The sequence below is a fragment of the Eptatretus burgeri genome, chromosome 7 (assembly GCF_056783735.1).
Source record: "Eptatretus burgeri isolate ZD-2024b chromosome 7, Ebu_testis_v1, whole genome shotgun sequence".
In the NCBI taxonomy this organism is placed as follows: Eukaryota; Metazoa; Chordata; class Myxini; order Myxiniformes; family Myxinidae; genus Eptatretus; species Eptatretus burgeri.
The window spans coordinates 60,564,034-60,581,643 of NC_140967.1; the positions used below are offsets into that span (position 1 = coordinate 60,564,034).

Here is a 17,610-nt window from a genome sequence, read left to right on the forward strand (position 1 = left end):
CAGTTTCTGGCGGTACGTGTGGAGCCTGTGTTGCTTTCACTCTTCTTATCATCTTCTTCTCCTCTCTCTAATGTATTTTTTGGGGGTGTTCCTTGTGTATAAACTGTTATCAATGCTTTATCGATTACTTGAAAATTGAATTGGTTTCTTCTCTTCTTTTTTTCCATTTTTACCCTTCATACTTTTTTGTAATAAAAGTCTCTCTCTCTCTCTCTCTCTCTCTCTCTCTCTCTCTCTCTCTCTCTCTCTCTCTCTCTCTCTATCTCTCTCTCTCTATCTCTCTCTCTCTCTCTCTCTCTCTCTCTCTCTCTCTCTCTCTCTCTCTCTCTCTCCTTCTCTCCCTCTCTCCTTCTCTCTCTCTCTCTCTCTCTCTCTCCTTCTCTCCTTCTCTCCTTCTCTCTCCTTCTCTCTCCTTCTCTCTCCTTCTCTCTCCTTCTCTCCTTCTCTCCTTCTCTCCTTCTCTCCTTCTCTCCTTCTCTCCTTCTCTCCTTCTCTCCTTCTCTCCTTCTCTCCTTCTCTCCTTCTCTCCTTCTCTCCTTCTCTCCTTCTCTCCTTCTCTCCTTCTCTCCCTTTCTCCCACACATATCTCCCTCTCCATCTCCCGCTCTCTCTCCCCCCTCTCTCTCTCTTTCTCCCACACATATCTCCCTCTCTCTCTCTCTCTCTCCCACACATATCTCCCTCTCTCACTCTCCCTCTCTCACTCTCCCACACATATCTCTCTCTCTCTCTCTCTCTCTCCCACATCTCTCTCTCTCTCTCTCTCTCTCTCTCTCTCTCTCTCTCTCTCTCTCCCTCTCTCTCTCTCTCCCACACATATATCTCCCTCTCTCCCTCTCTCCCACACCTATCCCCCCTCTCTCTTTTCAACCAACCCCCTTCTCCTTCTGTTTAGGGGACTGTTAAGGACTGATGGTTTTGTTTTGAATTAAATCTGCTTCCCCATAGTGTAACATGTATGAATCAGATTTAAAGTGAACTGATCGGAGTGTGAAAATGTTGCTGCATGTGCAAGCATGCATGCATGCAGGCAGGCCTTTGCCAGGTATATAGACTTTATATAGAGAATGGGCTCCTGCCCGGTTTTATGTAGAACTCTGTGGTTAAAAAGAAAATGTTACTGTTTGGATACATTTTTTTGCCCTTTCCTTTTACTCACGCCGCCTGCCCTTCCCCTCACGCCGCCTTCCCTTCCCCTCACGCCACCTTCCCTTCCCCTCACACCGCCTTCCCTTCCCCTCACGCCACCTTCCCTTCCCCTCACGCTGCCTTCCCTTCCCCTCACGCTGCCTTCCCTTCCCCTCGCGCCGCCTTCCCTTCCCCTCGCGCCGCCTTCCCCTCCCCTCGCGCCGCCTTCCCCTCCCCTCACGCCGCCTTCCCCTCCCCTCACGCCGCCTTCCCCTCCCCTCACGCCGCCCTCCCCTCACACCGCCTTCCCTTCCCCTCACGCCGCCTTCCCTTCCCCTCACGCCGCCTTCCCTTCCCCTCACGCCGCCTTCCCTTCCCCTCACGCCGCCTTCCCTTCCCCTCACGCCGCCTTCCCTTCCCCTCACGCCGCCTTCCCTGCCCCTCACGCCGCCTTCGCTTCCCCTCACGCCGCCTTCGCTTACTCTCACGCCGCCTTCGCTTCCCCTCCTGCCGCCTTCGCTTCCCCTCCCGCCGCCTTCGCTTCCCCTCACGCCGCCTTCGCTTCCCCTCACGCCGCCTTCGCTTCCCCTCACGCCGCCTTCGCTTCCCCTCACGCCGCCTTCGCTTCCCCTCACGCCGCCTTCGCTTCCCCTCACGCCGCCTTCGCTTCCCCTCACGCCGCCTTCGCTTCCCTCCTCTCATGCCGCCTTGCCTTCCCTTCCCTTCACGCTGCGTTGCCTTGCCTTCCCCTCACACTGCGTTGCCTTGCCTTTCCCTCACGCTGCGTTGCCTTGCCTTCCCCCCACGCTGCGTTGCCTTGCCTTCCCCTCACGCTGTGTTGCCTTGCCTTCCCCTCACGCTACCTTGCCTTGCCTTCCCCTCACGCTGCCTTGCCTTGCCTTCCCCTCACGCTGCCTTGCCTTGCCTTCCCCTCACGCTGCCTTGCCTTCGCTTCTACTCAAAAATTATTTTTCCACCATGTAGGACCTTTGTATGCTTGCTACCTGTCTTGGAGATGGGGCTTCCAGCAAGGATTCCTCACTCCCATGCTTTCCTCGATGTCACTGGAGACTTCACTGCAGGTAAGTGCTGCCACCGTTTTCCTCATCGTTTGTGTTAACTTGTTTGCCCAGAGGCTGCCATGTTTTGTCCATGAGTGTGTTAAACATGCGTGATGTCACTTGTACTTTTCAGCCATTCTTGGACAAAAGGTTTGCTTCCACATAAATCACAAGGAAATTCATTGCAGTCGCTTTTCTTGCTTCATTCGTGCATTTTTGCCATTTACAGGAAGGGCTAAAGTGAAAAAAATTAGACCATTCACCAGATCTAGTTATCCTTCATTTGTTTTTGAAATGTGCTATCTATTTTGCCCCTAAAATGCATTTCATTGTGTCAAACACAGGTATCCTATTTAGTCTAATGGCAGGGCTATTTGACGAAACGCAAGCTCAAAAGGCTATGCTTGCAAAAAAAAGGCTATGCATGGTATATTTTATATTCACATCAATCCAAACAATATATGTAGAGCCAATGATTTTCCATGATTGTGGAAAAAAGACAGAATTCACAGAATCTGGGACTTGAAATGGAAAACAGAATTTGACATGGAAAAAAACAGAATGTAGTTAATTGCAGAAAAAAGACGAGATTTTGGTGAAATTGCAAATACAATATTCACTATAATGTCTGATTTTGTATGTACAATTCTCCACCGACTTAATTCCTACAGTGTAATTACCCCACGCATGTGAAAGCGGGGTTAAGCAATTTGTTAATGTCTGTCCGTCCGTCTGTCTTATCAGTTTATGATCGAGGAATAGCTTATTTCAATTGAAGGTTATATTTTGAACACTAATCAGAACATGAAGAGGAAGTCTTTCGTTTTACTATATTTTGTCTGAATTCGTACCGATTGCACATGCACGGAGAGGAGTGAGATTTTTTACTCTGTCTACCTTCCTGGCAGTTAAACAAAACGGAAAATCATTCCATTAAGGAAACTTACTGTTTTTAAGGACATAATGGACACAAAAAACAAGCACAAATAATGTGACGTGTTAGATAGGGTGATGTAATCGGCATTGCAGAAGATGGTGGTAAAACACGGAATTTATTTATTTATATGACTTTTACAATCTTTATTTCATTTAAATTGAATTATATACTTGTAGACTGTGGAACACAAATCTCCAGTCATAATACTTCCAAGAACCTCCAGTTTTGCAATACTTCAATTTAAATAAATGTTCAATGGGGTGGTATGCAAGGGTGCTGTTGAGGACTGCTTCTGGATGACTTCAATAGCACTAAACTTCCAGATTTTTTTTTTCCATACTAAACTTCCGAACCATCATCTATAACATTGTTTTATTAAAATGTAAGTAACGCTGAGTGGGGTATCATGTTCCATGTACTCTTTAGTTACAAAAAGTAGTAAAAAAACAAACAAACTGCAATTCGATGCACAAGGAATACCATCTACAGTCTACACCGTCGACACCATCTACACCATGAACACCGGAAGCGCGAGCACAGTCAATGCTCTACTCACGTTGATCGCAGCTGCTTCGGACGAGCATTGCTGTGAATCTCGGTCTCGATTGCTGACACAAAATACCGAATAAAATTCCATCTCACAATTTCTGGAGAGCCCAGTCAAAGTGAAGTATAATTTGAAAGTCTTCCCACTTTGTTGAAAGTTCAGTGAAAATGTTACCTCGAAATACAATGGCCAATGAAAACAAAATGTCAGACATCACATGTGCATGCGTGCACCTTTGGAAAAACTATTTTTTACACCGAAAAATCGTCAAAATACAGACGAGATTGCCAAAAAGAATAATCAAAAATTAAAAAATGAAACACAAAAGAAAACTCTTATGAAGCCCCATGGTGGAAAATCTGTGGAAGTTACTTTGTCGATGAAAATTATTTCACCAATCAAAGGTGACCGTCTTCAACTGTCCATCATATATAACATCAAAATGTCCCTGGTCAGCAATGGCAACCCCCTGGTGTAATTATGTCAACGTACATGCTGCCACCTCTGTGTCATCCTTTGTAGATGAATATACATTGTATGGTAATGAAGATTAATTTAGTTTAAAGTGCCATATCCCACAGAACTGGTTTTCACTTTTTTCCTCACCTGCCATTTATAATTTTAAAGAGCAGGTTGCGGGTCACCAAACATGTTCTGAAAATTTATCAATATGATTATACGTGCATTAAATAGTTTGATGCAAACTATTGTGGTTGCCTAACTATTGGGAAAATTAATGAAATTTAACTCCGAAGTTGTTATTTCTCGAGGCTGTTGAAAAAAACAGCTGCGTGCCATATATGGATGGTGACGTCACGTTCTCCAAATCAAAGCGGACGCTCAGTCACTCATTGAAGAAGTGTCCAGTTGAGCGGGCCGTTCTTTCGCTTTTTTGAGCTTGCAACTGTCTATATTATCCTTATTTATTTTGAATTATTGTAGAGCAAAGTTATTTGGATATTTGTACATCATGCCTCGTACGTGTGTTGTCATGTTTTGCGAAAATGGTTGGAAAACGGGTAATCGCTCCCACCAATTCCCAAAGGAATCAAACATTCGCCGGCAGTGGATAAGATTTGTACAAACAAAACGGGCGAATTTCCCCCCAAAGAAAACGGGTAAAGAGGACCCTTTGGATAGATTTGTCATTTGTGGTGACCATTTCACAGCCGAGGATTACGAAGGCATAAACACATCTGATCACCACTCTGTGAATATGAGTTGTTGGTTGACAAGTTCTCCAGATACTGCTCGGTCACAGAATCAATTGTTGAGTTTAAGTGAGAAAAACTTTGAAATGTATTCTTAAACAGTACATGGAAAAACACGTAAATAAACTTTCTGAAAAACACAAGCATGAAAAAAATTCTCAACAAATCAACTTATTGTTGATTTAAATGATTTTTTTGATAGCATCAGCAAATTGGGCTATTTCATTTCAATTGTAAAAAATTGATCAATTTTCCACTTTTTTTTCTACATTTGGTAGAATATTTCCCAATGAGGCTAAACATGTTTTGGTATTTATATGCCACAACAGTCTCTTGAAAGTTGGGGTTTGTTCTAACTGTTCACTTTCGCTGGGGTCAAGCTCAGCTGTCAGAAAGACTTCAACACCAAGGCTACGGTGTATAATATATTTGGGTCCATTATTGATTCATTCTATTTCTGACTCTTGAGTTACTGGAGGGTTAAAAATTATTATATCAAGTCACAGACGAATCAAACTTTACATTATTTTATGCATCGAATAAGAAAATGAAAATCTACAAACCAATCTGTCTGGTGGAGTCTGTCAGTGTGAACTGCCGGGCAGTCGGTCCTGCCACTTGTACATGAAATAGAGTTTTCGGGCACTTTCAAGTGGCTCAAATTTATATGGTTCAGCGTCAGAAACTCCATAGTATAAATTCCCATCATCCTCCGACTCGTCCTCGGCAATATCGGAATGAAAACACTCAATTTCATCGCCGCTGAAATCACTCTTTGATTCGCATCTCACCATTGTTCACACGCTGTTTCCGAATGTTCACAAAGTTTTCGGAGAACGTGACGTCATAGCAACTTCAGTAAATTCCAGTCTGTTTTTCAATCACTGACAAAAGTTTTGACTTGAAAGTTAATTTTAGCATATTTTGAGTTTCAAATGTTAGAAAATAATTGCCCAACGATTATTAATGTGATGACAACCTTCGAATCACGCGGTCATCAGCGACCCAAAACCTGCTCTTTAATTTCATTTTATTATCCTCTGGGTTTTTGCATCACTTTGACAAAATACACCACCCAGGGATGCCTCGGAGGATTTGAGTGGCAGTTGGTTACATGAGGAAAATTTGATTTTTATCCCACGTTTAAAAAAAACAAAAACGGGAGGATATTGTAATCGGTTCTGTCGACCTGTCCGTTCATCCTGCTATCTCCTCATAAATTTGTGATTCAGAAATTCACTGAACTTGGTAGTTATGATCACCACATGCCATGAAGGTGTGAGAGCAGTATAATTTTTGTCCCCACTCCTTGGGGCCCTGGGTGGGGTCAAAAGGTCAAATGCCAAAATGATGCAATTACAGGTACATTTTAAGACATTTTAATGAAACTTTGGAGGTTAAATCAACATTGTGGAATGCATGAAATGTGTAACGATTTTTTTTTGAAATTCGACCCCCAGTTCATGCATCATTGAGTGGGGACTCAGGGTCACACGGGTCAAAAACAAGATTTTTAAATTTTTTTTATTCAAGATTTGATATTGGGTTAGGGTTAGTGGAGCTTTTTAGTGGAACCTGGTGGAACTTTTTGCCATCTTTCAACTTTGTTTTAGGTGGAAAGTGTGGGGATTTGACTTTGCTGTAGCTTGCAATCCAAGGTCAAAACTAAATGATTATTTGTCCATTGACAACACCAAATGGAATTTAGGTTTTTTTTGGAAACTGAAAGAGAAAAATCACTGGCTCTACATATGTAGTTGGATGTGATGTTGCTGGGTGTTGGTCAAAACCAGACAGCCAAAAGTTGAGGACCCTATCAACTGAGCTATACTGCTGCTTACAGCAGTTCACTGTCTTTGTCTGGTCTTTGTTCACAGCCCTTGTCATAGTAGAGTGCTTTCTAATCAAACTTTTTCATTTTCTTTCAGCAATGCTAAAATGGCCCTGCTGTGACATCGGCTTCAGACTAGTTTTGATCAAATGTCAGTTGTTTACGATGTCATTTGTTGTAGGTTTAACAAAAAAATGGTTGATCTGTGATTGCGCATGCCATATTAGCTGAGATCCCTTGGTGAAACAGTGTGGGCAACGTGTACACGGATACGTGCGATGCTTAATCAAAATGTGAATAAATGTTTTGAATCTTTGCGTTTCATTTGGAGAACCTTGTACTTGATTCAGCAATGAGGATGAAATAATTATCTGCAATTTGGGTCGAATATTTTTCGAAACCAATTTAATACGGTAACAAAAAATACTGTATATTCAGTGATAGGATGACTTTATTTTTGATGTTTACCAGTAGCATGTTTACTTTTAATCTTCTTGGTCTCGAATTTCATCCATCATGAAATAGCACATGACTAAAACTGTGATGTTTTTTTTTTTTCTGGTTCCATGAATTACATTTGAGCAACAAATTAATTTCTTGTATCGTGCTTTTCATTACCTCTGCCACCGAAGGTGAAGGAGGTTATGTTTTCACGCCTCTCTGTCTGTCTGTCTGTCTGTGTGCAGGATATCTCAAAATGTTGTGGTCGGATGCGAAGGAAATTTTGTGGACTGGTTGGGTGTGTGACAAGGATGAACTGATTAGATTTTGGTGAAGATCCGGATCCGGATCCGACTACTAGAATTTTTACGTGATTCTTCACCATTGAGATATTGGGCCAAAAATTATATATAGCACGATATCTCAAAAAGTTGTGGACGGACGAAAGTTGGTGGACAGGTTGGGTGTGTGAGAAGGAAGAATTGATTCAATTTTGGTGGAGCTCTGAATCAGGATCCGGATCCGATAATTTTTTCAGTGATACTTCAACATTGAGAGATCGGGCTAAACTAATACAGTATATAGCACGATATCTCATAAAGTTGTGGACGGATTCGGATGAAACTTGGTGGACAAGTTGGGTGTGTGACCAAGACTAATTGATTCGATTTTGGTGAAGATCCAGATCCTGATCTGGATACGAAAATTATTTAATTTCCTAAGTGATTCTTTACCATTGAGAGATGGGGCTAAAAACGATATACAGTATAGCATGATATTTCAAAAATGTATTGGGCCCGATATGTTTTTGTGGATCAGGCATTACGTGACAGAGGTATGCTTTCTACCAAGTGCCCTTCTAGTTTAAAATGTAATCTCAAAGCATTTTACAAAGAAGAAGAAGAAGAAGAAGAAGAAGAAGAAGAAGAAGAAGAAGAAGAAGAAGAAGAAGAAGAAGAAGAACTCCAACTATAACACCAGACTCGGTGGTGTTTTCGTTTGAGCGTCCACACCGAGTCTGGGAGGTTGGCCATTCAAACCCCATCCGCGTCATACCAAAGAATTTAGAAATGGTATGTGCTGCTTCCTTGCTTGACGTTCAGCATTTAATAGGATAAGAGCATGGACAATCCCCAAAGGTTGGCATCCATGGGGTGGAGGAAATTCCTCCATAAGAAATGCCTTGCTGAGAGCAGTCAGAAAGATGGTACCATGGTTGTGACGTCGCTGGTCCCCAGAGCGCTCGAGGGAGTTCCCCCAAGCTCAGTGGCTGTGTTTGTCTCATCTAACGGGTGTGTGTGTGTGTGTGTGTGTGTGTGTGTGTGTGTGTGTGTGTGTGTGTGTGTGTGTGTGTGTGTGTGTGTGTGTGTGTGTGTGTGTGAGCTCCACTCCGAACAAACCTTAGATACTGTAAAAAAAAAACTGTGTGGATATATATATATATATATATATATATATATATATATATATATATATATTGTTATGGTTGTGCGGGTAGATAGAGGAATTTCATCGCAAAGTTAGGATTGTATAGAGTTGTTTGGTCCGTGGGCATGTAGGAGACATCTCAACATAAACTCGCATCCGTTGAAGACAAAGTCTTCGATATCCCCCGCCATAGTAAATGATGGTTAACAAACTTGTATTCCCTAAGCATGTGCAATATGTATGTGAAGTTTCCCCTTAATCTGACCAGCCGTTCTGGAGATGTTTGAAGGTTTTAGGGTAAATTCAATATGGCCTCCAAACCATGTGACCTATCAATTAGAAATTAACAAACTTCTGAAAGGATGTCTTGGGGAAAGTGTATATGAAATTTTGCCTCAATCTGTCCAGCCGTTCTGGAGAAGAAGATTTTTAAAACTTATTAATTTTCAATCCAAGATGGCTGACGAACCATGTGACCTATGACATCATAAATTTACATTCTGCCTCCAATCCTCCAGTGGAATACGTGTGTAAAGTTTCGTGTTAATCGGATGAGGTGTGTTTTTCTATCCAAGATTGCCACCAAACCATGGAACTTGTGACGTCATAATTTTTACTATGTATGCAGACATGATGGAAGATGATAGTTGCAAATTTTCGCTTCGTTAGGTTATGCGATTCCAGAGAAAACATTATTTAATATTTTTCTTGAATCCAACATGGCTGCCAAACCATGCGACCTATCAATTAGAAAATATCAAAAGGCACCAGTTCACCACTTGCTTGATATGTGTACCAAATTCCGTAAATATATCTTGAGGGGATTTGTAGTTCAGCTCCGGAAACGAAATGTGACAGACGGACGGACGGAACCCATTTCTATATTCCCCGCCAACTTCGTTGGTTGGTGGGGGATAATTAAGTAGGGAAACTGTGAGCTCAAGTGTTACTTGTCAACACATGGGGGGTGCTGCTGTGTGTACTGTGTCACGTGATTGGGTTTTCGTATATCATGCCTCGCCCGCTAGGGGTGGCAGGAGTGTACTTCTGGTCGCGCAATAAAGCGGAGTTGATGCTGGCAAGCTTGCTTCTCGTGTCCCACTGCACCTCGTACACTCTAGTTGGCTGACGAGGATGGTTGAAAACGGACTTGTGCCCGTTTTCGTCGGAGACGACTTCGAATTGTTTTCAGAACAATTGGAATGCTATTTCCACGCAAATGATGTGGTCGACGAGAGCAAACAGAAGTCGATCTTGCTCGCTTCGCTTTCGGCGGAGCATTATCGACTACTGCGTGATTTGGTGGCGCCGAACAAACCCCGGGATGACGGGCTGTCGTTTCGGGACATTGTGCAGAAGATGAAAGCACACATGGCGCCGGAGAAGTCATTACAGCTCGCTCGATACCAGTTCGATCGCCTCTCGAAAGGGGCAGAGGAACGCGTCGCTGATTTCGTGGCGCGGATTAAGCATTCTTCCGTGTCCTGCAAATTCATGGCAGAGGAGCTTCCAGCTCGGCTCAGAGATCGTTTTATTGCTGGTTTACAAGATGCGAAGATGGTTTCAGCGGTTTTACGGCTGAAGGGTGAAGCCATTACATTTGACTCGGCAGTCAGCACGGCTACAGCGGTCGAGCAGACTCGCGGGGATGTTCGAGCCATCACCGGCCATGCGGGGTCGCGAGCACCCCGGGACGCGCGCACAACCTTCGATGCGGGTCGGACGTCGCCGCGCGACCGCGCGTGAGGCGAGGTGACCCCGCGGACGTGTTTGGGAGGTGGAGGTTGACACCTGCGCCGTGCGTGCCCGTATAAAGGCAACGTGTGTTTGAATTGTCACAAGGTGGGTCATTTGACGCGTGTGTGCCGTGGGGCGCCGGCCACCGTTCGGGTCATGGACGGCGATGTGCGAGGCCACTCGGGGTGGAACCGGCGGCCGTTGATGGGCCTGTTTTCAATTGGCCCGGCGGCGGCGCGCCCGATGACGGTGGAAGTCGAAGTGAACAAAACGCCGATCACGTTCCAGGTCGATACGGGAGCGGCTGTGTCGCTCATCGGCGAACAGACCGCGCGTAGACTCAACGGCTTGAAGCTTATCAGGTCAAACCTCACGCTGTTCACGTACACCCGCGAGAAGATAACGCCAGTCGGAATGGCAGACGTGTCTGTGTGGTCCCAAGGCCAGGTCACCACGCTTCGGGTGTACGTCGTGCGGGGGAGGGGACCGTCTCTCCTCGGCCGAGATTGGCTGGCCCGCATCAGGCTAGACTGGGCCGCAGTTCACCTTGTGCAACCCGTGCCGAGCCGGTGGGAGGATCAGTTGGAGAAGATTCTTCAAAGACATCAAGGGTTGTTTAGCGACGATCTTGGGAAACTCAAGGGCATGGAGGCAAAACCCTTCCTGAAGGAGGGGGTGGTTCCTCGATTTTGTAAACCGCGTCCGGTGCCGTATGCCCTGCGGGACAAGGTCAAGGGTGAACTGGATAGGCTGGAGGCCTGTGGAGTGATCGAACGGGTGTCGTGCTCAGATTGGGCCACCCCGGTTGTCACGGTGCTGAAACGGAATGGAGACATCCGATTGTGCGGGGACTTCAAATCCACGGTTAACCCGGGGCTCAGCGTGGAGCAAAATCCACTGCCGTCAATCGATGAAATATATGCGCGATTGGCGGGGAGCCAATACTTCACGAAGCTAGACCTGCGTGATGCATATTTTCACCTGCCGATGGATCCCGGGAGTAGCGAGCTTTTGACAATCAACACGTGTCAAGGACTCTATCGATATACCCGGCTCTGTTTTGAGATTGCTTCGGCCCCAGCTTTGTGGGAGAAAGCCATGGATCAGGTTTGCATTGGCCTGCCCGCTCAGACCTACCTGGACGATGTGCTCATTGTGGGGAAAACGGCGGACGAGCATCTTGCGAACATTGCCCGAATGCTGACAAAGCTAGAAGCGTGCGGCCTGCGCTTGAACAGGGAAAAGTGCGCGTTCTTCAAGCAGCGCTTGGAATACCTCGGGCACATCATCACGCTGGAGGGGCTGTTGAAAGGTCGTCGGAAGGTGGAGGCGATTCAGCACATGCCACCGCCTCGCGACAAGACGCAGCTGCGTTCGTTCATTGGTATGGCACAGTATTACCAAAGGTTCGTGCGCGGGCTCAGCTCACAACTTGCGCCGTTAACACGGTTGCTCAGGAAGGACGAGCGCTGGGCTTGGGGGCCTGCACACCAGGCGTCGTTCGACCGCGTCAAGCGGCTGCTCACAGAGGATACGGTCCTCGTGCACTATGAGCCTGCGCATCCGCTCCTCTTGGCATGCGACAGCTCTGCATATGGCATCGGGGCAGTGCTCTCCCACAGGATGGACGATGGTTCCGAGCGGCCTGTTTGTTTTGCATCCCGGACCCTGTCCACAGCAGAACCTGGATATGCCCAGATTGAGCGTGAGGGTCTCAGCCTCGTCTGGGGTGTGCGGAGGTTTCATCAATACCTGCTGGGGCGGCATTTCACTTTGCAGACGGATCACAAACCGCTTCAATTCATCCTGAGACCCGAACGCGGGGTGTCGGTGGTAGCGGCCGCGCGAATACAACGGTGGTGTCTGTTTCTGGGTGCTTAAGATTATGATATTCAGTTCCGAAGCACTGAGAAGCATGCTAACTGCGACGGGCTCTCACGTTTGCCGTGTGCGGAGGGTCCAGCTGCGTCTGAGTCGGCCGACCGGGTCGATGTGTTCGCGCTGGGCCAGGTCCAAAGCGGGCCGGTCACGGCCAGACAGGTCGCGGTGGAATCGGCTCGTGATCCGGTGCTTGCCCGTGTCGTCCAGGCGATTTATACGGGGAATTGGAGCGATCTGCCTTCGACACCGGCATTTCAACCTTTCACGTCACGCGCATCGGAGCTGTCGTTGGTCCAACGGTGCGTTATGTGGGGAATGAGGACTGTGATTCCACCGAGGTTCAGGCAGCGGTGTTTGGAAGAACTGCATGTCAGTCACCTTGGCATCGTGAAGACCAAGAGTCTTGCTCGTAGCCTGTTGTGGTGTCCGGGGTTGGACAAAGACATTGAGCAGTTGGTTAAGCGTTGCGCTACGTGCCAAACAGATGCTGATAACCCGCGTCGAGCTTCAGGACTATGGCCTGCGCCAGACAGAGCCTGGCAGAGGGTCCATGTAGATTTTGCGGGGCCGGTTAATGGCAAAATGTTTTTGATTGTGATCGATGCATTCTCTAAATGGCCGGAGGTTGTAGTAATGCAGCATACATCAGCAAACATTACAGTCGAGAAACTGCGGATGATCTTTGCTAATAGAGGGTTACCGGAGATCCTGGTCTCTGATAATGGTCCGCAGTTCATCGCGGGTGTATTTGATGAGTTTATGTGCCAAAATGGTATTCGACATCTAAGGTCCGCAACGTATCATCCTGAGACGAATGGCCAAGCTGAGTCGTTTGTTAAGATGTTGAAACGGGCTTTGCGCAGGGGGCGGGGGGGGGGGGGTGTTGCACCTGTGCAGACGGTGGTCGATGTGGTTTTGCTCCATTACAGGAACGCAGTTCATCCTGTCACGGGTGATTCGCCTGCCATTCGTCTCTATGGACGGGCATTGTGGTCCAGACTGGATTTGCTGCGACCTGGAGGGTCGGGGAGTGGGGCGATGTTGCGTCCGACGCGGCTGCACGGCTTCGATGTGGGACAGCGGGTAATGGTGCGCGATTATTTCCACGGTTCCAAATGGGTGCCGTCGCTGGTCTCTGTGGTGCTGGGGCCGGCGAATTGCATGGTGCGGACTGATGGTGGGGATGTGTGGAAGCGGCACGTGGACCAAATGCATGATCGCTGTTCAGCGTCACCACCCCCCCCACACCTCCCCGAGCCGAACGATGTGGGACCCCCACCTGTAATATCGCCGGCACCTGACGTTGTATCGCCAGGGCCGGTTGTGCCGACGCCCAGGGGGTCTTCGCCTGATGTTGTCCTACCCGGGGACGTCGGGCAGGCTGGACGGTCGGGGGCGGTTGGTGTTGCGGAGCGCGCGAGTCCGGCGAGGGTGTCACCTCGACCGAGCCGGGAGGCGTCCGAGCCTGGACTGTCTGGCGGCGCTGCCCGTCCGAGGCGGGTCAGAGTGCGGCCGCGGTACTTGGAGGATTATGGGTGTTGATGGGTTTCAGGTGGTCATGTTATGATTGTCCTTTCATCATTTGACTTGTCATTTTACGAGGGGAGGAGTGTGCTGTGTCACGTGATTGGGTTTTCGTATATCATGCCTCGCCCGCTGGGGGTGGCAGGAGTGTACTTCTGGTCACGCAATAAAGCGGAGTTGATGCTCGCAAGCTTGCTTCTCGTGTCCCACTGCACCTCGTACACTCTACTGTGTTAATTAGATCGGGATAAAGGCCAATTTCCCCCAGTATGTAATTGCTCCCTGTGACCTTTTCCTATGTTTTTGCATTTACAAGCCAGCAATAAAATTATGTTCTAAAAACATCAACGACAACAATAAGAACAATGCCGAGCGTCCAAGCAGGTGAGAAGCCTCGTCTTCCCGGCTTCATACCAGCAAGTCACGCCCACGAGGCTTATGATTGGTTAGTGTGACGTGAGAGGGAAAGTGAGGTTCGAAGAGCGGACAGTTGTGAGAAGACAGAGCTGGTGGAGGACGCGATCGACTAAGAGGATCTCGTTTTTGCTCTCCTCTCGGCACAACGAAATGGCTGCGCGATTTTCGTGTTCTTACTGGTGAATTTGCAGCGTGCTGGGCAAGGTGCTAGTCATTGACTGTTCGACTGAACCGTGAAGTGTGTACGTTTCTGAGGAGGGAAGAAGAGCGTGCCTCGTGGCCTTATCACGGGGCCTCAGAGATCGTCTCGTTGTATCATCGAGGAGGAGGGTGGGTGATCGTTGTGAGCAGACCTCTTGTAAGAGAGGAACATTTGGCATATTCGTTCATGAGAAGAAACCGCACGGCGGTTGGTGAGCCTTGGCATTGAACCGCCTCACAAATTACCTCACATACATTTCCCGCCTAGAGAGCGGCTCGGCACCATTTTGGATGCATCTTCCTGCGCAGGACGAAACGGCTCGATCATAAAATTCAATGGAGACCATCTCTGGACAAAGCCAAGTGCCAGAATAACGGGAGGATTTTCTTTTATTTCATTTTCTCCTTGTCTGTATTAAAGTCTGCGTACAGGGGCACCTCGACTTTAGGCTTTAATTGACCTCATGTTTTATTATTACATTTTCAATTATTAACATTCTAAATATTTGATCTATTTTCATGAAATCCCTGTGTTTATTTTAAGTTGCTTGTGTTGTCTATTAGTCGTGGGTTCGAGATAAACCCCATTGTGTTTCCATCCGTCTGCTCCATCTGTTTCGCCCATTCCCCTCCCACGCGCGCCATAATCTCTGAGGATCACGTGTTCGCCTCAAAGGAAAACAGCTCGGCGATCCGGCCTGGTCGGTGTTAACTGCCCGTCCACGAGAATTGGGTTGGGGGAATTAACCTAACCGCCACAGCTGTGACAATATCTATCTATAATCTATATGTAAATGTTTGTATATGCACAATGAGTCGATAAGTAAAAATGACAGCAGCAAAGGGTTGAGAAAGATCAAGAGAAAGCAACTGGAAATAGATAATACTTTAAAAGTGGTTTAACAACTGTGACTGGTGAAGCTGTGTGGATTGGGATTTAATAATCAGAAGACGTTCGGCTTGACTGTCTATTTTGTGATGTGGAAGTTATCAACCTCATGTTATATTTTGCCAAAGTGAGCCTTTGGGCCTCTCTTTTCCTGCCTGTGGAACCGCCTTTCACACACTTCAACCTCATTCCTTCCTGCTGATCTTCAAGACAGCTGTTCACCACCATCACGGGTCATCCCCCATCCAAAGCCGTGATCTTTTATACACCTGTTGAACCACCTCCACCCCTTCCAAAATTTTGCTTATGCATCCATCTTGTCCACCCCTTGTGTTCTTCCTTAACCCGCATCATTACCTGCATCCCTTGTTTGTCTGTCTACCTTCTCCCTCTGCCCTGCTATTGGTGTTTCCCCTTTCTCCTGCTGTTCTTTGTTCTGTTGTGTCCTGATCTGTTCTACGTCCTCGATCTTCCTCGAGCCCAGACCATGTATGTATATACATAAAAAAGTAGCATGTTCAAATTTAAGCATTCATTGCTTGGATTGCATATGCGGTTGACAAACATAAATCGTTGAGGCTCTTACTGATGTATAACTGTGGGTGTGGCCCTCCCTGCAAGCCTTTTTGAATGGTGAGACTCCATTGGGTGATTGGATTACATTGGATATTCTATTAACTGAAAGTTAACCTTGCTATTGGGATTTGGAAAGTGATATGTGTTGTAGATTAGTAATCACTTATCATAACATAATCATTTCTTTGTCTCACAGATCTACTGCTAACATTACAAGATAAATATCAAGTTTGGCAGAACCAGGTAAGGTTTTAGTAGCAATTGTCACAATTTCCTTTTTCATACCCTTTATGTGGGCAGGATGTGTCAAAGGCTCGTCGCAACTGACGAGCTCAGTTTATTCTCCCATGAAGATGTTAACTTGGGAAAAAGTACTTCCTGTGACTTGCTTTATTTTTTTAGTTATGTGTGGGTGTGACGTGCCAGCCTGTCCATTGTGTCGACTTCAATAAACTAACCTGCAAAGGTTAGTTTTAGATATGTTTCTCTGTGTGAGTCATTACAGCTTCCTGTTATGCTGACAATGAATTGTGTATATTTTCTGCACCATTTTTGAGTATTCACTTTTGTGTTCAGGTAGAATCCTAATGTTGCATTTTCATATTCTGTGTTGGCTTGGAAAGCTGAACCTGGCAACTTTTCATCATTGAAGGATAATCTTTTGAACAATTTATGTTATTACCACCATGAAAATATCTTTCATTCCCCTTCCTTTGGTTATGCAGTGATAACAGAGGATTTTATAAAAAACTGTCACAAATGTACAAAGGTTGTGCAGAATGTCATCAATGTGTCTTCAAGTGTAATTAAAAAAAAATCTAATTCAAACTTGTATACAGTACTGTACTTCAACCAAACAAAGTGAAGCTGCAAGGAATGTGCATATAGCAATGGATGAAATCAATAGGACGTTGACTGAGGTATGCTAGCTGCCCTGGGAAGCAAGGCAAGGTTTTGTGTGTTACCCCTTTAGCAGAGCAAAAGATTGTTAACGCCTGAAATGTCAGCTTCTCCTTGCTTCCCATGGAGGTTATCATACCTCAATGAACTGCCCTGTCTTGCTCTCCAAAGTCGATATGCCTATGGCATCCAAGGTCAACCCCACATGACTTATTGACCTCCTCCATTCTTGTAGTCAACATGTGGCGCTCAATGCATCCTTTATCACCGCTCTATCAAGGCTGGAGTGCTCCAAGCCAGTGTTCTGGGCCCATCAACAATCTCACTAACTCTCTGGAAAATCCCCTTTGTCTATTTCTTGATTAATGATCTTGCTGACTTTATGGAAAATCCTTTTTATTTATTTTCTGATGACTCCACACTCTGTGCTGATGCAACTCATCCTTCAGATAGGCAGGTGGCAGCCTATTCCCTCTCTTCAGACCTTGATAGAATCACAAGCTGGTCAAATGCTTGGAATATATTTTTCAATCCTGACAATCTTTCTTTTTCTCTTTCTCTCTCTTTCTCTCTCTTTCTCCAAAAGGACTGTAAGGCGCAAACCCTCCCATCTACTTTCTTAACAATCCTCCTGAAGACATTCATTGCTCAAACCTTTGGGTCCCACTATCAGTTATGGTCTTACTCGGGCAAACTGCATTTCCAAGTTGGCTTCTAATGCCATGTGCTGCCTGGGCCTCCTTCCTTGGCACACCTGAATTCTTATCCACCTACAAGGGCTTCATATACAGCTGGATGGAGTACCGCCCTCCTATTTGGGCCGGCGCACCTGCCTCACTCCTTGCTTAGCTTGACACCATGGAAACCAAGGCCATTAAGATCAGTGGAATATCCTGTGAGG

At 46.3% G+C, this 17,610-nt stretch overlaps 1 protein-coding gene across 2 annotated transcripts in view; it reads left to right on the forward strand.

Annotated features, from left to right (window-relative positions):
- ITFG1 (integrin alpha FG-GAP repeat containing 1) overlaps positions 1-17,610 on the forward strand; it is a 207,443-nt gene that overhangs the window by 53,359 nt on the left and 136,474 nt on the right. For both annotated transcript variants that reach the window (XM_085888711.1, XM_085888710.1), the window contains exons 6-7: positions 2,113-2,210; positions 16,006-16,052. In XM_085888711.1, coding sequence (XP_085744837.1) covers positions 2,113-2,210; positions 16,006-16,052 — 145 coding nt within the window. The remainder of the gene's footprint in view (positions 1-2,112; positions 2,211-16,005; positions 16,053-17,610) is intronic.